This window comes from Ochotona curzoniae, unplaced genomic scaffold, assembly GCF_017591425.1.
Source record: "Ochotona curzoniae isolate NIBS_2020 unplaced genomic scaffold, NIBS_Ocur_1.0 contig_605, whole genome shotgun sequence".
Lineage (NCBI taxonomy): Eukaryota > Metazoa > Chordata > Mammalia > Lagomorpha > Ochotonidae > Ochotona > Ochotona curzoniae.
The window spans coordinates 2973965-2997379 of NW_024466491.1; the positions used below are offsets into that span (position 1 = coordinate 2973965).

Consider the following 23415-nt stretch of genomic DNA (forward strand, 5'->3'; position numbering starts at 1 on the left):
GCGCGCCCGGAAGTCCGCGGGACGCCGGCGTCGCGAGTTCGCGGCCCGTGACCGGAGGGACGCGAGAGGGGCGCCGGTTCGGGGCCCCCGACTTCCAGTTTGGCACAGCTGTGCGGCTCTCGCAGCCATTGGAAGAGTGAACCAGCACACGGGAGACCCTTTTTGTGAATCTGCCTTTCCAAGAAAAAAATGTTTTTGAAATGATTTATTTTTTATTGCAAAGTCAGATATACGGAGAAGAAGATCTGGTGATTCATTCCGCAAGTGGCCGTGGAGCCGATCCGAAGCCAGGAGCCAGGAGCTTTTTCGGGGTCTCCCACGCGGGTGCAGGGTCCCAAGGCTGTGGGCCGTCCTCCACTGCTTTCCCAGGCCACAGGCAGGGAGCTGGGTGGGAAGTGAGGCACCGGGGACTTGAAGCAGCATCTATATGGGATCTCTGTGCATGGAAGGCGCGGACTTTAGCCACCAGGGTAATGCGCCGGGCGCAATAAAAATCGATTTTTAAAAAGTCAGCGTTCGTTGGAAAAGCGGTTGTACAGGAGGAAGGACAGCTCGGTGCGGGGAGCTGGAGGAACGGCTGCTGTGTGTTGTGCGCGCCCTCAAGTGGTGCGGGGTGTGATTGCACCACACCAAGAACCTGAGGCAGGAGCCTTCACTTCCTCATTCCACAGCGCATGGAAGTATAACAGCATAGTTCAAAAATAAGTACAAATAGTATAGGCCCCTTCAGAAAAAAAAAAAAAGTGCTGGAAATCCGGATGGAGTCCAGTGAGGTGGCCCTGGGGAGCAGCCCGGGGGACAAACTGGGTGGACACTGCGATGTGGAGTCGCGGCTGGGACCGTCGTCCTCTTGGGGGCACCCACCTTCTGCGAGCCAGACCTCAGCTCCCCACCGAGCCTCTGCCGGGCCAGCCCACCCACCCGACCGCATCCACGGGGGCGGCCGGCAGGTGCTGCATTCAGCGCGCAGTGTTTGTCCATGTGGAATCGTTTAATGAGTCCTATTTCATACACGCATAATTATAAAAGAATAAGAATCGACAAAAATATTTTCTTTCCATGATATGTAGAGAGGATTTGTTTTTTTTGGGGGGTGGGGGGAATCTTAAATTTTTTTTTTGCCTGAATTCTTGGGGGGGGGAAGGGAAAGCAGCTCTGAGGTGGGAGTGACCTCAGGCCCCCCCCAAGCCCCGGAATCCCTGGCATGGACGGGCAGGTGTGGGGGGCCGGGGTCTGGGCTGGGGGCCGTGGCTGCTGACAGGCAGAGCGGGGGGGAACGGGGGAGCCCCAGCAGCTCGGGTGCCTTGGTCTGCAGCTGTCTCCCGCAGGGCCTTCGGGGGCCAGAGTCCCACCACAGCCCCTGATTCTAAACTGAGGCACCCCCTTACTTTAAAGTAATTACTTAAAATATCCCCCTCCCCGCAAGCAAAGCACACACTTGAAGTCGGGGGGCTGGCGGGGACAGGCAATCATTGCATGCTTCCGAGCTGGGGACGGCGGCGGGCCGGGTTGTGGGGGGCACTGAGGGGCCACGGGGCAGACCAGGGGCCTGGGTTCTTCAGGCATCTTCTGCTCCAGCCTTCTTCTGGTGAAAGGTGGTGGGGACAGGGAAGGGGTGGCGCCCATGGCCCCACTTGGCCGCTGTCCCTGCCGGTCACCGACCACCGAGCAGCAGCAGCAGCAGCAGCAGCAGCAAGCGGAACGGATTGCAGGCGGGTGATGGAAGGCTTCGGGGCAGCGAAGGCGGTGGCTCCTCCGGGTTGCAGGGCTGTCGGGCGGCCGGTGGGAAGGGCCGGCTCTCTCAGTCCATCCGCCCGGTCCCTGGTGGCGGTGGTGGTGGCGGTGGTGGCTGCAGCCCCTTGTGCTCTATGTGGAGGCCCCAGGCGGGTGGGCGGGCTGAGGTGGAGGCCACGGGCGCGCACTCACAGGTACTCTTGCAGGAAGTGCAGCAACGTGACCTCATAATGCTCACCCGACTCCGGGCAGCGAATACTGTGTCTCTCATTGGGGTAGATCTGTGTGGAGTGGAGGGGGCGGTGTGGCTTAGGCTGTGCCCCCCCCCCGCCCCGTTAGGCTAGCCACCCTTCCCCTGGGTTCGAATCCCACTTTTGCCACCTGCTTGACCACCCCCTGGGCCTGCCCCGTTGGTTAGGAGTGCATGAGCCATAGGGGAACAGGGGGGATGTCCAGGCTTACAGAGCTACGGCTTGCCCACGTGTACCAGACTAAACTGGAAACCGACAACCTCCTTCTCTCAAACCCATGAAGGGTGAGGGACCAGGGATGTGGCAGCCTGCATCCCTGGGCCTTCGGGTCTACCAGTGGCCACGCCCACATGTCCACACTGCACGCATGGCTTATGCTCTTGCGCCTCAAGCCCTGGCTTCGTGCAGCGTTTCTGGGTCCTCCGATCACCCACAGGGCCGTCAAGCCCAGAGTGGCAGCTATACCCTTAGGACTTGACTCAAGCGACACCCTGCAGGGGTGCAGGTCTTGTGTCTGACCATAAAGTGGGGCTGTTGGGACAGGCAAGAAGCCCACTACAGCCTCCGCTCTCGTCCCCTCCTGCCCACCCACAGTCCCGGGAAGCTTGGCACCCCTACCCCCGTTCAATGGCTTAAAGCCCACAGGATGCACCCCGCAGGACAGAGCCAGGGCTGGAAGGAAGGGCGCTCCCAAAGCCCCCCTTCTTTCCCACCTGTGGACTCTGTCCTGAAGCCCCAGGGACCCCCTCTTTCAAAATGGTAAGGGTGAACGCCATTGAGCCTCCACCCTCCCTAGAACCCTGACCTTTGTGGCTGAGGGCCTCCCCCAAACCCAGCCAAGCAGCCCTTTCTACTTCCTTGGCAGGAAGCCCCGCCCACAGCCACAGGCCCCACCTCCCCACCAGAGCCCCCCCTCCTTACCCCTGAAGCCTCCGCCTCCCTGCTCCTCCCCCACTGGAAGCTCCCCCCCTCACTCAACTCCACAATCCCACCCTCAGGAGCCATCTGAGCCTATGGCTGCTGACTCCCTCAGGCCACCTTGGGATCTTCCTCCCAGCTTTTGGTATCCAGTGGCAGGCAGTGGTGTCCTGGTGTGAGCCGGGGAGGGTCTGGCCCACACCCTACATGGCGCCCCTAGCACCCAAGGCTCGGGGAGAGGGGCGGGGGGGGGGACAGGAGCATGAGGCAGAGGGTGCTCAAGAACTGGGAGCCCAGGGAGAAGTGGGGAGCTGGGCGAACACCTGAAGTCCCAGCCTGGAACAACAAGTGCAGCAGAAGCAGCCCTGCTCTCCCTACTGCCTGGCCAGACCGGCGGGGGGCCCAGATGTGCTGGCTCATGGGGTGGGGCCTATGGCACCAGGGGCACCCACCTGGAGTTGGTAAGGTTTCCCGGCTCGGATCAGCTGGGACACAAGGAAATTTGTGTGGAAGAAATGTACATTTTCGTCCAGGAAGCCATGGAGGATGAGCAGACGGTTGGGTCTGGAAGACAAAGTTGGGATGAAGGGTGTGAGGTTGGGATATGGCAAAGGGTGTGAAAGTAGGGCCGTATTCAGGCAGGCAGGAAGGCAGGGTATCTCTCAGGGGGTGTAGTAGGTGGAGATGGGGGGGCGAGGGAAGACACTGGGAGGGGACAGGAGGCAGCAGAGGGCTGGGGGCAGGCGGTGCCTTACTCATTGGGCAGCTTCTCCACGTGTAGGGCCACGGAGCCCGCCTCGTAGCCGTGCTGGTTGTTTTCTGGGACGTCCATGTAGCGCTCCGTGTACCCCGTGTCGTATGCCATCCACACAGTGACGGGGGCACCCGCGATCGCCACCTGCAGGATATGCGGGACATCAGGTCCTCGGGGCCCCCACCCCCGGGGGACCTGGCCTGCGGTCATGCAGGTGGAGAGGGGGTGGCGTGGGACAGGGGGGCTCTGAGACCGTGTGTCCCGTGGGGACAGGGTGTCGTGGGGGGCAGGGAGGTGCTTGCCAGAGCGGAGGGCCCGGCCACCTCCTTCCTGCTCCTCTTCCTCCTCATGGCCACGACCCGCAGTGCCCGGACAAAGCGCCACCGGCCTGGGGGGCCCCTCCCCCGACGCCGCTCACAGCATGCCCCACCTCTGCCCATCCGAGGCCGGGGTCCCAGGCTCAGCCTCCCAGACAAAGCTGCCGGTGGGGTTTTGTGCAGCCGGATGTCATCCTGGGGTCGGCGGTGGCGGGCAATGAGGAGGGGGGCTCGGCCCCGGGGGGCTGCTGCAGGGAGAAACAGCCACGTGGCAGGACCCCTGCCCAGGCACCTCCCCGAGGGGGGCGGGCTGCGAGTGGCCCCAGGACGGGTGTGGGGGGCGGCTGGGAGGCCGGGCCAGGCTGGGGCAGGGGGCACCTTAAACAACTAGGACTCACGGACGAGCCAGATGAAGGACAGGGGGCGCGCAGCGGGGGCCAGGGGACAGGGCAGGCCGGACCCACCTTGAACACCTGGGGCTTATGGATGAGCCCCATAAGGGACAGAAAGCCTCCGTAGGACCAGCCGTGGATGGCGACGCGGCTGAGGTCGATGAAGCCGTACTTTTCAGCCACAAACTGCAGGCCCTCCACCTGGTCTTCAATCTCCACCTGGCCCTGGGGGAGAAGCCGGGCACTTTCAGCCCCAGCTCAGTCCTCGTGGTAAAGGCTTCTCCCTGAGTGCCCCCTCACCGCCACCCAGGGCCCCTTTTGGCTGGAATGCCAAGAAAGCCAAGGTCCCTCCGTCACAACCGGGAGACAGCAGGCGCCCTGCATCGGACTGGGGCTCAAGTGACACGACCACGAGCCCTGGCCCAGGGCGGGCATGAGGCCAGCTCCAGGGCTCGGCAGGTCAGCGGCCTTTTCTGGATTTTGTCCTCCACATAGGGGCAGCCAGCAGGCCCTGGCAAGCAGGTAGAGAACAGCCCTCGATGGACACCAACCACGACCCTGAGGGCGCCCGGGGCTTGGCACCGCCTTGGCACCCTGGGCTTGCAGAATAGACTGCTGCTCCTTCTGAGCGGCCCAGGCTGTGATGGTCAGCCTTCACCATCGTCGCTGCCAGCCTAGCACCCATAGCCACTGGACCTTTTGCAGTCCTTGTGGCTGTGGCTTGAACATGGGGTGCGTGTAGAGACCACATTCTCCCGGGTGTAGGCGGCACGGATGGGACGTGTGTCTCCCAAGAGCCTGGCTCAGGGTCGCCTCCCTGAACCCCGAGTGCCGGGCACCCCACGTCCCTCCCGTCTGACGCCTGGCACGTCGTGTCAGCCATTACCATCTGGTTTTTGAGGGCCCCTTCAAAGCGTAGCCCCCGCTGGCATGAGCCCCTGCCATCGATGACGACCACGGCATAGCCCAGCGATGCCAGCGTGTTCAGTCGCAGGTACTTGATGCCTTTGAAGGAGTTGTTGACCAGCTGTACCTGCAGTGGGGGGGCTGGTGAGCCAGGCCGGACTGGAGGGGATCGGGCCTGGGGCCCTTGGCCGAAATGGCCACCCAGAGGGGCCTGAGAGAACAGGGCTGGGACTGGGGGTCGTGTGTGTGTGCGCGTTGCGGGGTAAGGGTCACAGGCGGTTAGACCGAACGGACATGGTCAGGCACAGGGGAGGGAGGCCTGACCTCCGGGCTCTGACTTGGCACACGGGGCCACAGGACAGGCACCCACCTGCGGGCCCCCGTACACAAACAGCACGGTGGGATGCTTTCTGCCGGGTTGCACGGAGTGTGGCTTGTAGACCATCCCGTACAGCCGCACGTCCGACCGCGTGTGGAAGTGGAAGATTTCGGGGGGTATGTAATCTGGGGGGCAGCCTGCGGGAGAGAGAGCGGCTGTGTCTACACAGCGTGGGTGGCATCGGCTTGCAGCGCGCAGCCCCACTACCCGGAGGGGGCGGGCATCCCGTGGCCTCCAGGGATATAGCCCTGTTCCACCTCAACAACTGGGGCTGCTCCGCCAGGACCCCCAGGGTCAAGCACCACGGTGGGCTTCGATCTGCCCAGGGAGCTGGCCCAGTCTGCTTGGCAATGACACCTACCGCCCCCTGCCCTCCCTCCCTCCCTCCCTGCTCTCTCGGGGACCCGGCTACTCACTGGCCGCCTCCATCATGCTGGCCCAGAAGCGGGGCTGTTTGTGCAGGGGGTCGTGGTCGGGGCCGCTGAGTTTATACACGTGCACACAGGGCGGTGTGCTCACGCTGCTGTAATGGCTGACGAACATGTCAAAGTTCTGTGGGCGGGGCGGGGTGGGCCTTGAGCAGCAGGGCCTGACCTCCCTCCATCCCTACACGAGCCCTGAACGCACACCCGTGCACACCACACACACACACACACACACACACACACACACACGACCTCAAGCCCCACCCATCACTCCATTCTGCTGACAGAGACCTGCGCCGGCCCCAGGGATGGGCACTGTCCTCTTCTGGAATGTTCCCAGAGGCCAAACGCCACCCAGAGCTCTGCAAAAAAATACCGCCTGCCCCCCCCCCCCCCCCCCGCCCTGCCCATGCCAGGGAGGGGCCCACCTGGCTGACGGAGCAACTGTGGGAGAAGCCGGGCGTGGTCAGGCGCACGATCTCGCCGGCTGCCTCGTAGCTGACCACGTACAGGTGGTGCTCCAGCGGCGTGTCCTTCGTACCTTGGAAGTACACCAGCTTGGTCTCCTCGTTCACCCAGATCTGCAGGTGTACACGGGGCCCCTCGTGAGGCAGCCCCGCGCAAGGCCTACACTGTCCCTGCCCGCCCACTGACCCCCTGCACCCACGTGGGGTGGACCAGGAACGCCAGGAGCACCTCTGGCCTTGGCAAGGGGAGGACAGGGGTGCCCAGGCCTGCTGCGGCTGTCGGTCAGTTCACGCCCCTGACACAGGCGCTTGGCTCCTTGGAAACTCCCTAGGGTGCCCCTTTGGCCTCAAGATGGGCTGTCCCGAACCCCTCAAAGCCCAAAGGAGAAATAGTCCAATGTGGACATGTCATCACCGGAAAGGACTCAAGGGGTGGCCAGTGACCCTGGAGAGGGGCAGGCGCCAAGGACCATGGCAGGCTCATGGCGGGCAGGCGGGCAGTGGGGCAGCGGGGGGGGAGGGCGGCTCAGGGGGTCAAGCTGCCTCATGACCCCTCGCCCTTCCGTGGGCTTCAAAAAAAGTAGAGTGAAGAGCGAGGCCGAGTCCAGTCGGGTGGCTTGTGGTGGCCCGTGGGATCTGCCGTGGACTGCGCTCTGGACGCCTGAGCATGGAGGAGTGGGGGACTACTGGGGGTCCCCTTGAGGAGGGCAGAGCTGACTGGTGGGCTGGGGCAAAGCTCAGAGGAGGGGACAGTGCTATCTGGAACAATCTGGAATGATCCAATTCTTAGGATAAATGCCAAGGCACTTGGGGGCCGCTGGACCCTAACCCTAACCCTGGCAGTAGTTCGTCCCCGGCCAGCGTCCATTCAGAGGCGGCCTGGGGCTGGGCAGTTGCACAAAGGGAGCGTTATTCATCCGGGATTTCTCCTACATGCCATCTCTGCCCGCTTCTTGGCTTCAGGGTAGAAGTTGAACTGCACACTCCAACTCGTGGGTGAGCCAGTGCCAGGCTGTGTGTGTGTGTGTGTGTGTGTGTGTGTGTGTGTGTGTGTGTGTGTGTGTGTGTGTGTGTGTGTGTGTGTGTGTGTGTGTGTGTGTGTGTGTGTGTGTGTGTGTGTGTGTGTGTGTGTGTGTGTGTGTGTGTGTGTGTGTGTGTGTGTGCCATCGGGGGGCTGGGGTCCACTGGCCACCGATAAACCTTCCCGTGACTGACCTTGACCTTCCCGGCTCCCGCACAGAGCTGTGAGCCTAAGATACAGCGTGACACCCCGCAGCAGGTGAGCAAGGCCCTGGGTGTCTCCCCGGGACTCCTCTTGCCTGCCGTGCATGTGGCAGTCGGACCCTGACACACTGCACAGGGAATCTGCTGCAGATGCACACGCCAAGTGGAGACGTCCTAGGAATGCCTGGACCTGGGGCTGCTGGGACACAGGACACGTGGGGGTGCTGGGACAGGGTCGCCTTGCCCTCCCAGGGTCACCGAGCCAAGCGGCTTCAACTGGACTGCATGTCGGGGAAGGACCCAGTCGTCCCTCCCGCCAGCTCCCCTGCCTCCCCCAACATCTTCCTCAAGGCTGCCGAGGGCAGCTGCCTCGCTGTCTGTAACTTCTGACCACGAATGTGCAGGTTTTGCTGGGAGGCAAGGACGAAGCAAGCCGGGTGAGGGACCCCCGCCTCCCGTGTGAGACGCAGCGTTCGCCGAGGAGGCTGTGGTCACATCTTATTCACACTCCACGTCGGGGAGGGGCCGCCTGAGCCCCCCATAACCCCGCATCGGAGAGAGTAGTGACCAGAGCCGCCCTTCTCCCAGGGTGCGGGAGGGACCCTAGGAATTCCAGCGGGGAAGGGGACGACCTAAGGCGGGGGGCCTCAGGCCAGCCCCTGCACCTGATCTCCAGCTGGCCCGGGGGCTCCCGGATGCAGAGCGCACGTGTGCGCATGTGTCTGCCTGCATGTGCGTGTGCGTGTGGCAAGGGCTGCAGGAATTCTGGTACCTTGGAACCGTGCCTTGCCAAAACCTCCCATTCGCCGCTGGTCAGGGCCACCTCCTCCTTTATGGGGCATTTGAATTCATCTGGAAGGAAGGAAAGAGACGGAGGGTCAGGGGACCTGGCACACGGTGGCATGGAGTCCCCAGTCCCCAGAGGGGCTCAGGGACCTGCTAGATTAGGCCTGGTGCCTTTTTTTTTTCCTGGAATCTGCTCATTTTAGAGAAAGCTGAATGACAGATAACGTGTATGGCATGTCCGATAGCCAGGCTACCTTCTGGCCCGTGACCTTGGGGTAGCCAGGTGATCTGCTGCCCAGGCCGGGGTTGGCAAGGCCTGTGGGACAGCGGACGAGGAGGGCCTGGGCTGGCTCCACGACCTCTCTGCCAACGTCCCAGCAACAGTGACAGCAGCGGTAGCGGCCGTGGCTGGTCACCTCTGCCCGAATGCCTCACCAGCTGACGTCCAGACGGGTCCGGCCTAAGACCTGGGTCGAGCCATATGCCCGGCAGTCCTTTCTGCTCGGCTCCTGCCCTCAGGGTGCCCTGGTGACTCCCTGTGGGCATACGTGCCTGGATGTGCTCGGCTGGGCCTGCTCCTCACACGGTCACCTAGCTCCCCGAACAGGCGGCCCCTGCGTCAGCCTCTGATCCCTCCCACACCACGGACCCCTCAGGGTGGCCTTCAGGCCTGCCCGACCCCGCACGCGGAAAACATCCATTCCCTCTTGCTGACCCAAATCTGTGCGACTGGTGGCAGGCTCGTGGTGGGAGGCCCGGGCAGCTGGGAACTGGGGCGCTGCCGACAGAGGATGCATGGAGAAGTAGCCCAAATCCCTAGGTGGGAGTGGCCCACTCTGGGGTGAACGCCTAAGTTCCTGCCTGCTTCTCAGAGCAGCAGGCTGCCGGACACCTCCTGGGTATCCACACTGCTTGATGCTCTTGAATGCCAGCCCACTCCGCCGTGAAACGGTGTGGCCTCAGCTGGCAGGGCACACACACACTCCCACCCACGGGGATAGCGTGCCACCCCTGGCTGGGGCCCCAACAGCATGGGCACAGCATCCTGTTTCAGGGTTAGCTCAAATCCGTCCCTTGGCGGCCTGTCCTGTCCCGTCATGCCTGTTGCTCCTGCATCCCTGGCTCCCCCACCTCCAGCCACGTGGGCCTCCTGGCTGCTCCTCTGCCCCGCCAGGCTCGGGCCCACCCCAGGGCCTCTGGCAGCGGTCACGGGCACCTCTTTGCTGCCCGTTTTTGGGTTCTACGTGTGCACAGGAAGAAGCCTGACCCCCTGTTCCGAAGGCAGGCCCCTCACCTGGGGACTCTCCCCTGCTGAACTTCCTGCCCCCCCACTCCCCTACACCCCAGAGCCCACTCACTGCTGGGGGGGGGCCGCTCTCCACTCCCACACTGGAAGACCCCCCCACTGCCTCCAAGGGTGAGGCAGAAAGGGCCTATGGGCTGTACTGGCCCTGGCTCACCCTCACTGGGCCGGAGGGGCTGAGCCCAGTCATAGCCGTGGGGCTTCAGGAGGGCTGTGACCTTGTAGAGGTGGCAGAAGCCAGTCTTGCATTCGTTGGCACGGAGGAAGCAGAATTCCTCCTGGCCTTCAGGCTGCGAGAAGGGGTAGAAGATGTCGTGCACCTGCGGGGCGGGGCGGGAGAGAGCAGAGCCGTGAGCAGGCGCGGGGTACGCAGCCCAGTCCCGTGCCATGCGGGACGAACCCGGCCGGCCCCCTTACGTTGATCCAAACATTGGTGACTTCTTCGTACACGACGTAAGGCTGGACGTCCCGGGGCACGGCCCTGGCGAACGCGGCCCGCTGCTCCTCGCTCTCCGGGGTCGGGATGAACAGCGCCGGGGGTAGCAGCACCAGCTGCAGTCGCTGCTGGGGCCGGTCCAGGAGCATGGCCCAGGCGCTAGAGGAGGCGGGCAGAGCCTTGAGCTGCCAGGCTCAGGGTGGACAACAGCAGGAGCTGGAGCAGGCACTGCCCCGTGGGATGCACGCCAGCCCCAGGACGGACAACTTTCTAACTTCAACTTACGCTCCCCGGATGCAAAGGACACATGACCGCATGACAGTGTAAACGGATGTGTATCCAGGGGAACCCCACGTGGAGTGCCGAGTCTGGAAACGCTCCCCAGGCTGGCACCCCGGACCCCTCCTCTCAGGTGTAACTGGGTGGTGGGCGGTGCCCTGGGGTCGGCTCCACGGCCATGAGGTACACAGCTCACGGCGTTCTCCGCCACGGCTCTCGGCTGCCAGTGGGCTGCCGTGCCAACAACAGGCCCTGTGCCTGTGGATGCCAGTGTGTGAATTTCACATTGCTTTCACAGGCGAGGACACTGTCCTTGGATTCCCACATCTGCAAACCCTCTGACAGCCCACAGTGGGTTACATACTGGCCCGCCGGGGACTGGTTGGCTAGGGGAGACGTGAAAGGGGGTTTTTCTCCCTGGTTGGAGGCAGGAGGTGTGAGAAGTTGATGAAGGAGCCTCCGCCAGCCCTTTATGCAGGGGCGATGCCCCTTGCTACCACGTCCTGGGGACAGCGGCCTGTGTCCCCGGGAGCAGGTGGCATGGCGTTGGCCCACCACGAGGGCCCAGGTTGCAGGCTGCAGGTGGGATGCCCCGGGTGTGCGGGGATGCTTGCTACCATATCCTGAGGCCATTGGTCTGTGTCCCCGGGAGCAGGTGGCACGGCCCCAGCCCACCGCGAGGGCTCAGCTGCTGCAGCTAGACACTCACTATTTGCCATCTCGGGTCCAGCCGGCCCGGGCGATGTATTCCACCCGGGGAAACAGCATGCTGAATGGTTGCACCAGCTCCTTCTCCTGCGTTGAAATGATCTAAGGAGGAGGAGGAGGAAGAGAATGGGGTGGATCTCAGCGTGGCTGCCCCGCGCAGCCTGGCCAGGCTGGTGGGAGGTGGGCTATGTTATGTCCCTGACACCCTTCGAGTCTTAAAATCCTAGGATCGGAGGACGGGGTGATCCATGAGGGTGACCACATGGGTTAGGGAAGACCCCACACTAAGACAACAGGAGTCCTTGCAGAAGACACGGACACCCCCTGATGTCCCCCCCAAGATAGGGAAAGCCGCCCTCCTGCTGTGAGCCAGGGAGAAGCCCATGGATGGGCAAGGGGTATTGGACAAGTCAGGGCCAGCTAGTGCCCAAGGCGGCAGCGTCCGTCTACGCTTGTCCCCACGGTGGGGTGGAATGCACAGCCAATAGGCTGCAGCTTCTCTGAGTTCCCAGGGCTGGCATGGCACCACCATGTCAGCCCCTGCCCCTGACACTGCCTTCCTGGGCGGGGAGAACCCAAGTATTTGATGTCACGGAGGTGACACAGAAGGCTCTAGCAGCCTGCCTGTCCCAGGAGGGTCCAGGGAGTTGACTCGTGTTGGGGTGGGACATGGCCCATCCGAGGACAGGATCCTAGGTCCCAAGTTGGGTTCTCCTGGGAGAAGCAGTCCCAAGGCTCAAAGAAGGGAGACAGACGCTGGGTGCTGGGGTGCTGGGGTGCTGGGGTGCTGGCATGCTGAACTTGCTGTAAAGGAACCTGCCGTGGAAAGATCCCACAGTTGGCCCAAACGGCCCGTCCCCATTGCTTCTGGAAGTTCCAGAAGCTTCTGGAAGCTTCCTGGGCCCTCCTCACCTTGCCCTCGCTGTCGGTCTGAAATTCAGCCAGCTTCAAGGCAATCTTGGGGTTCTTGCTACCTGCAGAAACCAGAGCAGGTTGGATGGCACCGCCTGCCTGATGGCACCCAGGGGAGGGAGGGACAGGCACGGTGGCCAGGGGAGAAGCAGGGGTCGGCGGGAGAAGCTGGAGTAGAGGCGTTGCCCTAGGCACGTAACCCCACAGGCAGGCGCTCTGACGGGGAGCTGGGGTGGTACACTCAACAGGCACGCAAGGCCTGCTTTGTCTCTAAGAGCAGATCTTGTCCTGGGGGGGTCTAGAGGTGACGTGGCCAAGCCAGGACCCCTCAGGAGGCCGGTGCCTGTGGGCTCGTCCGGCAGATGTGCGGATGGGTGCGCAGAGCCCGCCCCCATCCAGCGTGAGCTGTGATGGCCGCGCACCCAGAAAGCCAGCCAGTTTGCTCATAGCGCCTCCGCGTGTCAGAGCAGGTCAGGACCAGGAGGCAGGGGGCACAGACAGGGGGGCACACGTACGTCCCATTAAATGCCAACACCTTGCCCTGGCTCATGATGGCACCTGGGGCAGCAGCTAAACTGCCCACTTTCGACAGCACAGGGCTTGACCTTGGGCCCTGGCCGCTCAGCTTCAGACCCAAGCTTGCTGGGGACGCACACGCCGGGAGGCAGCAGTCTTGGGATCCTGCCACCCAGCCACGTGGGAGAGCCAGGCCGTGTTCTGGGCACCGGACCTGAATTTGACATCACCCTGGCTGCTGTTGGGCATATGAGGAGCGAAACAGCACGTGGGATCATCTCTCTACTGTTGCAATAAAGTGAAAATAAAACACCTCGAGCCGAGGACTGGGGGCCTTCCTGTGTGCAGGCTGGGCTTCCGTCAACCCGGGCGTTGTACTGACACAGGCGACAAGCGGCCCGCTGCTCTGTCCTTCCCCACGCCTTCCTGAGGCCCCCGGCTTGGCTGGGCCGCGCCCGGGCACACACCTGTCCTGGGGTAGCGGTATGAGTCCGTCTTCCTCTCCTCCAGGGCGGGCGACGGCACGTGGATCACCTCCACCTCCGACTCGTCCACTTCTTCGTACAGGAGCCGCAGCGTCTTGACGCCGTCGGAACCTGGCAGGGGGCGCGGGGACTGCTCAGGCTCCTGGGAGGTGGGCCGGAAGCCCTGTCCTCACTCTGCTCCTTTCTGGTGCTACCACGACTGCGTCCCCAAAGGGAGGGCCTGGGCTCTGGCCCTTGCTGCCCCTTAAGCCTGCCACCAGTCCGGGCTCCCCTCTGGGTCCTGGTTCCCTGACCTGTGTCCAAGGAACGGGGACAGAGCCGCCGCAAGCAGGGGACAGCCTGGGAGGTGCCACCACGGGGCAGAAGGGGTCCGCGTTTTGCCCTGTGGTTCCAAAGAGCCGACCCTGGGACTCAAGAACATGGCTGCACCAGACGATGGGGTGGGGGGTGTTGTCACTGAGACAGACCCCGAGCCACCTGCTAGGAGGGTCTGCGCGGGAAGACGAGCTCAGCACACGGACGCGATGAACAACCAGAGGGTGCTACTGTGGACGCCCGACCCTGAGCCACCTGACTCCCCACCAGCCCCGAGCAAATCCCATTTCTGGGGTTCAGTCCCCCAGTGGGTGGCGTGTAGGACTGGGCACCCCGGAGGAGATGTGGGAGGTCATCCCGGCTGTGGTGCCACGTGGCTACGGTCAGGAGGTCCTAGGGCTTCGAAAGCTGGAGCCCGACTGGCAGCGTGGCAAACCGCCCAACGACTTACACGACCCAGCAGCGTGCATGAGGATGGCGGCTCGGATGGGGGCATCTGCAGCAGCTGTGCAGGCAGCTCGGCCGGCTGCCCTCCGGCCACCCCAGAACTGGCGAGAGGCACCGTTCCTGCTGGCGCTACTGGTTTCCCACTTGCCGTTGGGATGCCACTAGGGGTCCACCCCGCATCCGCCATGGGAACGGCCGGGCTCAGCTTGGGCCTACAGCTCCCTGACGGGCACACACCTTGGGGAACCTGGATGGAGCTCCTGGCTCCTGCCTGTTGCTGCTGTTTGAGGAGTCAACCCCAAGGAGGAAATGCCAGGGCTGTACCTTCCCAGGAGGCTGTGGGGCACCACCAGTATCCCGTGAAACGGTCGAACTCCTCCTGGATGACGAAGGTAGCCACCCCTGCAGACTTGGGGTCATCCAGGACATTGGACAGGCCTGGAAAGGGCAGGGTGGGAGGAGGGGTGAGTGGGCTCCTGGGACCAGGTCAGAGCACGGGGATGGGGGGGTCACAGTGGAGGGGGTGGTCACAGTGAAGGGGCGGCTCACAGCCAGCCTCTCGCCCACCCACGGGAGTCGGGGGAGACAGGAAGTCCAGGTCGTGGGGAGGGCTGAGGTCGGGGTCCAGCAGTGGCCGGGTGAGTGTGGACAGCCAGGGAGAACACGGGCACACCCGGATGGGCAGCGCGGTGGGGGTACCTGGGAGGTGCCGACCCCCCTCCCCGCCCCGCCCCGGGCTCACCCCTGTGGCAGAAGGTGAGTCGCCGCTCCTCTCCCGTTTCAATGTTGGCCACCCACAGGTCGCTGTTGTTGATGAAGGAGAAGAAGGCGGGGTCGGCAGGGCAGATCTTGGGGTCCATGCGTGGCCCCGAACACTGGGTCTTGATTTCCAGTGGCTTCATGGGAGACACCTGGGGAGGCAGAGGCCAGCTTGGGGCACTGCGCGCGCGCGCACACGCGCGCCATCACGCACACGCGCGCCATCACGCCCGGTCCCCTCGCCCGCGCTGCGCGCGCACACACGCCCTCGCAGCCCCCCGCCAGCTCCCCGCAGCGCCCAGGCAGGCGCACCATGAAGCCGTTCTTGCCGCCATCGCGGCAGTGGAAGAGGCTGTTGCTGGCTTGGAAGAGGAAGAGGCCGCTCTCGCTGTGGAAGTCGTAGGAGGTGATGCCGAAGACGCCCAGGCGCTTCCGCTCCCTCAGCAGCTCTTCCTCCCGCGAGTACACCCCGTGGTGCGGCGTGGCCTGCAGACACACGCGGGCAGGGCCTCAGTGCCTACGCACACATCCTCAGGCCTGGGGTGGCCTCCCTCCCCTACAGTGGGAATCCCGGGGTGGGGGGGGCGTGTTATGCCTGCTCCCCATCACTGTCTGGGAACCTCCTCTACCTGGCACCTTCTGTGATGGGGGCTGCCGGCATTGGAGCTTTCTGCCAAGGCAGGGGTGGGTGCCATCCACGAACCCATGGTGGGGCAGCCATGCGGGCTCACGTGGCATAGTTGGACTGAGGGTATGTCGTCCCGGCCCCTGGGGCCTTCATGATCGAGAAAGGACCAAGCATCAGGTGCCTGGCCCCACTCCTGATCCCAGCTTCCTGGTACCACATGGCCCTGGGGGTAGCACGGAGGCCTCAAACGCACAGGCCCCTGCCGTCCGCATGGCGGCCCGGGATGGAGTTCCTGGCGCCTGGCCGGGAACCACTGCAGCCATCTGGGAAGTGAACCAGCAGATGGAGGGTCTCTTGCCACGACTTCTAGAAAGTGCCAGAGACGCAGCAGCATGGAAGACCACTCATCAATCATTAGCCCGTGCCCATTAAAGCGCTGAGCCCTGGTGCCCTGGCACACAGGGCACCGATGCTGCTGCTAAGGCCCTTATCACACACCCATGGGCAGAGCCTCACGGGCAGTGGCAGTGGGTAGGGGATGCTGGGTGTGCGGGGAGGGCCGGGCAGCTCGGCCTTTGCCCCCTAGCCCTGCCCGGGGAGCGCCTGGCTCACCTGGAAGTGATCCAACATCTGTTTCCAGGACAGCAACAGCAGGGCCTCCTTCCGGACCTTTCGAGGGATCTCGGAGTACAGGAGGGAGTTCTCCCGGCTGCCGTAGGGCATCCCTGCAGGACACACGGGCAAGGCTGTAGCTGTGGGGATGGCCGTGAGCGGCTCCGTGTGGCGGGGCCTTCCCTTGGCTTGGCTCCTAGGTCGTCCCACAGGCTGCTGGGCGCCCCCAGAAAACCAGGGACCCACAGCCTGAGCCCAACGCACATCCTGTGACCCTGGGCCGTCATGTGTCGCAAGCTGTGGGGGAAAACGGTCCCAAGGCCACAGAAGGAGGGCAACAGGGGGCCCCACTCCCCAAGTCTTGGGGCCCAGCTCTCCATGTCCCTTACCCAATGAAGGCTGCAAGGAACCCAGGGCTGCAAGCAGCGTTCTTGCCTCGGTACCCCCCAGGGGGCAGGGCCATCCTGGACGCCGCAGGACACAGACTGGCATCCCTCGGGCCCCCACCCCCGCTCTGGGCCACCAGTGCCCGTTCATGTCCCCACGTGTGGGCCTGGAGGCGGCGGGACAGAACCGACTAGCCCGAGGGCTGCCGACTGAATCTTTTTCTACAGGGGGCCACCGGTGACGTCACGTGACGATCTGACACCATCAGCAACCGCCCTGGGCAGCTGTGCTGTCCACACCTGCTGCTCCCCGCCAGGTGATGGCAATGGCAGCGGGCACAGTGGGCCACGCCAGTGAGCATCGCATCAGCAGGTGGAATGTGACCGACTCTTGGGTGTCCCTGGGCACTGGGTGTAGGAACAAGCTGCCCAGGGGTCAACACTGGGGGACGATCAAGGCCGTTCGGTGTTGGTCAACATGACCACAGCAACCTGGTTGTGGCTGCTATGCCGGGTTGCCAAGGCTGTACCAGCTGTACAGGTGCCCGGGTCAGGTACCACATTGTCTCCTGAGCACTCCTGGCCCTTGGAACGTCGGCTCGGCAGCTGTGGTCCTATGGACACGTGCTCTGGCCGCTTAGCACGCCCTCACTCCCCTCGTCAGACGCTAACACGACTGGGCCGCCCAAGCAGTGACCCCAGAGGCACGTGGGGGTGATTCTGCGATGGTAACATGCAGAGAGACGGGAGGCGGAGGAGTGGGGTGTCCGGGGCTGAGAAGGCGGGCGTGTTCGAGAGCACAGGGTTTCTTCTTGGCGTGATGGAATGTTCTGGAACTTTCCAGAGGCAATGGCTGCAGCAGCATGCCAGGAATACACTAAATGTTGTTGGTGGCCTCAGGCTGCTCACAGCAGAGACCGGGAGGCCATGGAACTAGAGGGAAGAAGGGCCACTGTGTGCTGCCCTGGGACGTCCTCTGGTGGTGGGGCCCCCTGGCTCTGCGGCTCCTCGGGCCCAGCTCGGCCAGACCAGATTTGGCACAGAACAGCGCCTGGGGACCACGAGGCCTCCGCCATCACCACACACACCAACTTGACTTTGAAAATCATATTCCTGTGCTTGTTTGCTGCTCCGTGGCAGTCCTGTGCTTGCCCCCACGCGTGTCCCTTCCGTCTGGGTAGAATCCTGATCAGGAAGGCAATTCCAGCCCTCCGCAGCCTCCGGGGTGAAGAGCCCCAGCTCGGGCCCCACAAAGGTCCCCTACTCCAGCCCAGCCCACCCCAGACACTGGGCCAGGTCTGGGGACAAGGGGAGGGACAGTCCCAGATGACCCCCGGCTTCAGCCAAGTACCTCCAGGCACACTGCTCGGGAAGGGCCAGCCTGGCCGGCTCCCACCCTGGACCCCTGCCCTGATGGTGCCCACGGCGCCTGCTACACCATCGGGGCGCCCCTCCTCGGATCTTGGCTCCCCGGCCAGCTCCTGCTTGCAGCCAGCCGCCCTGGACGCTCACTGGGCCTGTGCAGCCCCACCCGGCCAGGGCCACGTGGTGGGGAGATGAGTCAGGGTGGGCCCTGCTCCCAGCAGCGGCAACACGTGCCCAGCCCTGAAGTCCACACCCGGCACCGCGGATGGGCGGGACTGCCCTGTGCCCTGTCACGCCCGCCCTGGTTGTCATCACTGGTGGCCGGGCCTTTTCCGGCTAGCTGGTCTCGGTCTGGGTGGGTGGGGATGTGGGCGTGGCACCAGTCGCCCCAGACGCACGTCCACCGACCACGTCCACCCGCCCCTGCGGTGCTGCGCGCTCACCTAGATAGTAGAGACGGTGGGAGTGGGGGCCGGCTTCGTCCGTCTTCTGCACGAACTGGAAGTCGTGGGGGGCTTTGTTGAGGACGAGGCCCGAGTGCTTGCGGCTGCCGTGGATGATGTTACGTAGCCCGTCCCACGAGTGCTTGGGCACCTGGAAGCGCACGGCCGCCGGGTCCATGTCGCCCGCGCCCACCCGCTCGGCCCCCACCGACATCCTCTCAGCGCCGTCGGAACGCAGCGAGAAGCTGGGGAACAGGGGGGAGCCGGTGAGAGGCAGGGAACCTCTGACAGACCCCAACCATGCGGGACAAGGCCTGGGAGCACCACTGTCCCCTCCGTGCTCTGTTCTGATCACCCATTACACACTGGCCAGGCTCGCAACCTACTGGGACTCCCGCTGGCACACTGGCTGGCTGGCTGGCCCCTTGCTTCGCGGAGCCGATCAGCACAGCTGGTCTTACTCCCTGACATCTGTCAATCCATGCTGTCCCCAGACCCTCCCACTGGCTGCGCCTCCCTCGCTCAACCCCTGGGGAGAAAGACAGGCTCGGAGAGACCCCACCTGGCGGCTGGGGTGCAGCCAGGAGATGCCGTGGCCACTTCTGACACTCCGAGCCAACAGAGCCTGTCTGGGGCCCCGGGGGACGGGAACAGGGGCCTGGCCACCATCGGCCATGCACCCGGGAGGCGGCCCTGAGGGCAGCCGTTCCCAGCCGGGCCCCCTGCTCCCAGCGGCGCCACCAGAGCGTTTCTTGACCAGATTCAACTGGTCAGGCAAATATTTGCTTTAAGGAAATCTAAACACAACGGCCCCAGTGACCCAGTTCTGGAAACGCCAGGGGCTGGGGGGTGGGTGGGGGTCTGGGGTGGGAAAGTATGGCCGGCCTTGTTGCCCTGTGAGGGCACGAGAGATGGCCGGCTCAGCCCCATGCTCCCCTCCCACAGGGTCCCCAACACTTTCAGGACCCTGGGGTCAGGCCGGCCTTCCATGGTCCCACGTGGGGTATCCTGACCCTGTGCAGAGCTGGGCAGGGCCCAGGGGCGCCTGGACGCTGGGAACCCACACAGCTTTGCAGACGGCTGGCAGCATGGAACCCAGAGGCTGAGATCCACGCTGCCCTACGGGCACCCCCCCCTTCCCAGAAGTTTGCCACCCGGCCCCGCCCGGCACGCGTGCCCCACCCCCGCAGGGAGCCAGCAGAGTCCCTTGCCTCTGATCCCCGCAGAGCTGCCAAGAAGCTGACAGGCGGTCCAGGAGCTGAGCCACCAGGCGAGACATTTCTCAGCTCCCTCCCGGGCCCTGCGGGCACCTCTCCCAGCCAGGCCAGCAGGTGGACGGACGGACGGACGGACGTGGCCCCAAGGAAGCAATTCCCTGCTCAGCCAGTGCCAACCTGCCCTGCCGTACTCGGCCAGAGTGAGGAGTTTACACAGCTGGGGACAGGAAAGCCACTCCAAGGCACTTAACCTGATCCACCTACACGCTCCTGCTGCCAATCGGCAGGACGCTCTGGTGGCAAACAGGCCTCTCGGCGTGGGCGGGAGGCCTGGGCCTGTAAGAAGTAGCGGGGGGCAGCCAGAGTGGCCAGGGGGGCAGAAACAGGAAGCTACAGGCTAGCCTATGGTCTGGGCACACCGGATGGTACTCAGCGGTCCTGCCAAGACAGGGAGTGACCACCAAGAAGGTCCCCCGTGCCAACCCCGGGGCTGCCAAGTCAGGCCAACGTGCCACAGCAGACCACAGCCAGGCAGGGCGGGATCCCTGCAGGCAGCGGCCACCCACCCTCAGACTGGGTGCGCTGTGTGCCCTGGGCGGCCTCCCTCAGTTCTCACGGCCAGCCTTGCCCTGAGGCCTTTGGCAGCCAGCAGGAGACGTGGTACCCCAGGTGAGGCGGCCACATCCCTGCGTCGCATGATTCCGCAAACCTGGCCCCGTCCGTCTGCCACCTGGCTCACAGCAGAGGGGGCTGGGCATCCTGGGTTCCCATGGAGATGCCAGGCCCCAAAACAAAATACACTGGGCTGGGCTCTGTGGGTAAGAAGCCCTACCATGCCCGCAGAAGGCTTGGGGTCACCCCCGCTGTGGGGACTGCAGCCTCACTCCACAGGACCCCACACCCACGCGCGCCATCAGGTTGCTCAGCCAGCCCTGCGGTGGTCTCTGGGCCACATCAAGGAACTTGGGGTGCTCCTGGCCAGGAGTGGGTGGATCGAGGGACGCTGCCCCACACCCCTTGGTGGCCAGGTGGGTCCCAGAGGCCGACCCAGCCCCCGGCACCCCCCGGGCTGGTGGAGTGGCCACCCCGTGCCCTGGGCCATGCCACATGGGGGCAAGTGGAGGGCTCCCCTTACCTCCTCCGACTTCCTGTGCTGTTCTTGTCCAGTCGTAGCTTCTTAACCTTCCGCATGAACCGCTTGCTGGCCTCGGGAGGGGGCGCCTGCGAGAGCCAGGGATGCGTCTGGGGGTGCGGCGCGGCCCAGCCAACTCTCCTGGACCCCCCCTCATTTCCTGCCTCCCAGCCTCTGGTGATCCCCAAGAGCCGGAAGGCTTCCAGCACCGGGGTTGTGAAGGGCCATGCCCCTGCGAGCAGCATCTTAACAGACACCTCCAGAGTGTCGCGCCCTGGTGGCAGCCTCGGCGACCTCCTCTCCCTCACCGTCATCCACGGCCTCCGGCCCCACCGGCCTCCTCCCTCTTCACCATCACCACCACCACCACCACCACCTGGCCTTTGCCCGGGTCGATCTCCTGCCGGGCGGCCCTGCCCTGCCCTGCTCGGTTCCCGGGGTGACCTTTCCTGCCTAACCTGCAACCATATCACCCCCATGGCTGCTGCCTGTCACCCCGCTCCGTCACCTGGACAGCAGCCACGCCCTAGAAGGGAGGATTCCCAGTTGGCGGGAGAGTGGGATGGAGAGGGGGAGGGGGTCGGCCCTGGGGCGCGGTGGGTGGGGCTGAAGAAGCTATTTCACACCCTACCGGCTGGATGACCCATCCCTGCATTCGTTATGTGGGGGACAAACCATTGAGTTCACCCCTTTTCTACAACCCAAGGACCAGGACACGCCTCCCCACCCCAGGAACCGGTGGTATAGCCCAGGGCCCCCCCTCAGCGAGGTGTTTCCCGTGTGCCGACTCCTGGGGCTTCAATGGGGGCAATGATGGGGTGCAGGACTCTCCAGGGTCACTGAGAAGGGCAGAGTGGGTGAGGGTGAGAGGAGATGCCAGACCCACCCTCACCTTGGCTTATACCCCACCCACCTCCACCCACCCCAGCTGTGGCATGGATGCCGTGACAGAAGGCAGCCCCGGAACTCACGCCCCACACCTGCCATGAACTCGGAGGTCAGGGCCATCTCCACGGCCCTCCCACAAAGAGAGGGACAGGGCTGGCAACAGCTGGGATGGGACGGAATCCAGGATCCCCACGGCACGTGGACTGAGCGCCGGCCCCCTGTCCTTCCCACAGCCTTCCCGGCACTCCGTCCCAGAAGCCCAAGACAGGAAGTGCCTCCTCCAGCAGGTTCCGGGAAAAGGGTCCTCCCGGGTGACGACCCCCAATGCCTCCCCCCTCCCCGGGGATGCCACTTCCTGCCCAGCTTCTCCACCCACTTCCCTGGGGGGGCTACACCGGGGCGCCCCAGCGTCACTGACCTAGAAGCCGCACAGAGCGATCATTCTGGCTGCGGGCGAGGCCACCACCAACCTTCATGGGGCAAATGTGTCATCAGTTGGAGTAAGCGCGTGTGTGTGGCGGCCAACAGCCGGATCCCGCCCCCCCACCATCCTGCAAAGCCAGCTGCAGGCCCCGCACCTCCACCCGGGGTGCCCGGTCCCGTGTCTAACCCACACAAGCCTGCACCACCTGGGCGCCCTTGCCAGCACCTGGAGAGCCAGCCAGGTGCGTTCTGGCTGTGGAGGTCGGGGGAGGCAGACGGGGTCCCAAGGGATGGAGGGTGGGTGGGGTGCAGAACGAGGCCGGGGCCACCTAAAAGGCTCCGTTGCAACCCAGGGCTGGTGGTGTGGGGCTCTGGGAAGGGGTGAGGAGTGGGGGTGCCTGGAGGGCAGGGGAGTGCAGAGAGTTGCCCTTGGATCTTTTTTTTTTTCTGCAAAGTGTGGGGGGGTGTCCTATGGAGACACGACGGGGGGCTGCCTGGGACAGGGGGACAGTGTGCAGGTTTGCAGCTGGGGGGGGAGTCGGGGTGTGGGGGAGTCCCTCCGGGTGCGCTCGTCTCCACCCCAGCCCCAGCCCAGCTCAGCCCACCTCCGGAGGTGCACGGGCTCGGAGGGGGGACCCCCCGGAGGCGTGCATGCACAGGGGGGTCGGGGTGCGTGCAGGCCGGGCGCAGGCCAGCGGGAGGGGCCGGTGCAGGGCGGGCGCTGCTCACCGGGGCGCTGCGCAGGGCGTCCGGGGGCCGGCGTGGCGCCTCAGGCTCGCGGCTGCAGGCCCCGTGGCCAGCGGCCGTGGACGGTGTGTGTGTGGGGAGGGACACAGGGGACGCGCCGGAGCTCCAGGCCGCCCCCTTCCCTCCTCTCCTCTCTCTCTCTCTCTCTCTCCCACCTCTCTTTGACCCGGAAGTCGAGCGGCCCCAGGCGGCTGCCCGGGATTGGACGCAGGCAGGTCGGGACCAACCAAGGAGCGCGACGGCTCTGGGGGAGGGGGAGGGCGCCGGCGTGGACCGGCCCGCGGGCGACGGCTTCCGGTGGGAGGGAGGACTCAAGGGAGAACCACACACCCCCGCGCCACTTGGTATCGCCCAGCCCAAAGGCCCGCCTTGTATACAGGGAGCTGGGAGAACCGGCGGCAGAGGAGGCGTTGGTGGTATAGTGGTTAGCATAGCTGCCTTCCAAGCAGTTGACCCGGGTTCGATTCCCGGCCAACGCAGAACCTCTGCAATAGTTTTTTTTTTCCTTTTACATTTTTTAAATGTTACTCTTTACCAGCTTTTCAATTCCGGACTTTACAGTAGTGTCTTGAAATTTGCCTTTTTTCTAAAAAGACGAGAAGTAAATGCAAAATTGGAAGGAAAACTGGGTGTTTATAGTTTCAAAGGAAAAAGGAAACGTGGAGACACGTTTAATAGTGTTTCCGCAGGGGGATCGAACCGGGGACCTTTCGCGTGTGAGGCGAACGCCACAACCGTTACACTACGGAAACCAATAAAAAGCGGCTTCACCTCAGATCTACGTATTCCCCGTGAGGGGCGGGCTTTGTTGCTGGGCAACTAGTGATGGCCACGTGGTCGGCTGCCGTCAATCAATGGGAC

At 64.2% G+C, this 23415-nt stretch overlaps 1 protein-coding gene and 1 non-coding gene across 10 annotated transcripts; one reads left to right on the forward strand and one right to left on the reverse strand.

Annotated features, from left to right (window-relative positions):
• Positions 1-972: 972 nt before the first annotated feature.
• On the reverse strand, positions 973-22683 carry DPP9 (dipeptidyl peptidase 9). 9 transcript variants are annotated; one of them, XM_040990658.1, is made up of 22 exons: positions 22537-22683; positions 21803-21854; positions 20500-20585; positions 18148-18392; positions 15954-16066; positions 15026-15199; positions 14697-14865; positions 14279-14392; positions 13175-13303; positions 12192-12253; positions 11281-11381; positions 10274-10451; positions 10014-10176; positions 8540-8619; positions 6505-6657; positions 6068-6203; positions 5643-5788; positions 5253-5399; positions 4439-4591; positions 3659-3801; positions 3356-3467; positions 973-2015 (listed from the first exon to the last, which is right to left on the reverse strand). In XM_040990658.1, the coding sequence occupies exons 3-22, from the start codon at positions 20553-20555 to the stop codon at positions 1923-1925; spliced, it is 2667 nt and encodes an 888-aa protein (XP_040846592.1). In that variant the 5' UTR covers positions 20556-20585; positions 21803-21854; positions 22537-22683; the 3' UTR covers positions 973-1922. The 9 variants fall into 9 exon arrangements, with proteins under 9 accessions (XP_040846592.1, XP_040846588.1, XP_040846587.1 ...); XM_040990654.1 differs by lacking the exons at positions 21803-21854; positions 22537-22683 and having other exon boundaries at positions 14279-14395; positions 14733-14865; positions 20500-21405; XM_040990653.1 differs by lacking the exons at positions 21803-21854; positions 22537-22683 and having other exon boundaries at positions 6505-6633; positions 20500-21405.
• A 278-nt stretch (positions 22684-22961) lies between these two features.
• TRNAG-UCC lies at positions 22962-23033 on the forward strand. Its single transcript has one exon. It is a non-coding gene; the product is annotated as a tRNA-Gly (tRNA).
• Positions 23034-23415: the final 382 nt, after the last annotated feature.

Excerpts from the sequence above, each read along its gene's own strand:
- DPP9 (XM_040990650.1), bottom strand. The coding sequence starts at position 20,975 with ATGGGGGTGATATGGTTGCAGGTTAGGCAGGAAAGGTCACCCCGGGAA. Across the intron at positions 14,866-15,025 it reads GCGGCAAGAACGGCTTCATG|GTGTCTCCCATGAAGCCACT; the intron begins GTGCGCCTGCCT and ends CTGCCTCCCCAG. Across the intron at positions 5,789-6,067 it reads CAGCATGATGGAGGCGGCCA|GCTGCCCCCCAGATTACATA; the intron begins GTGAGTAGCCGG and ends TCTCTCCCGCAG.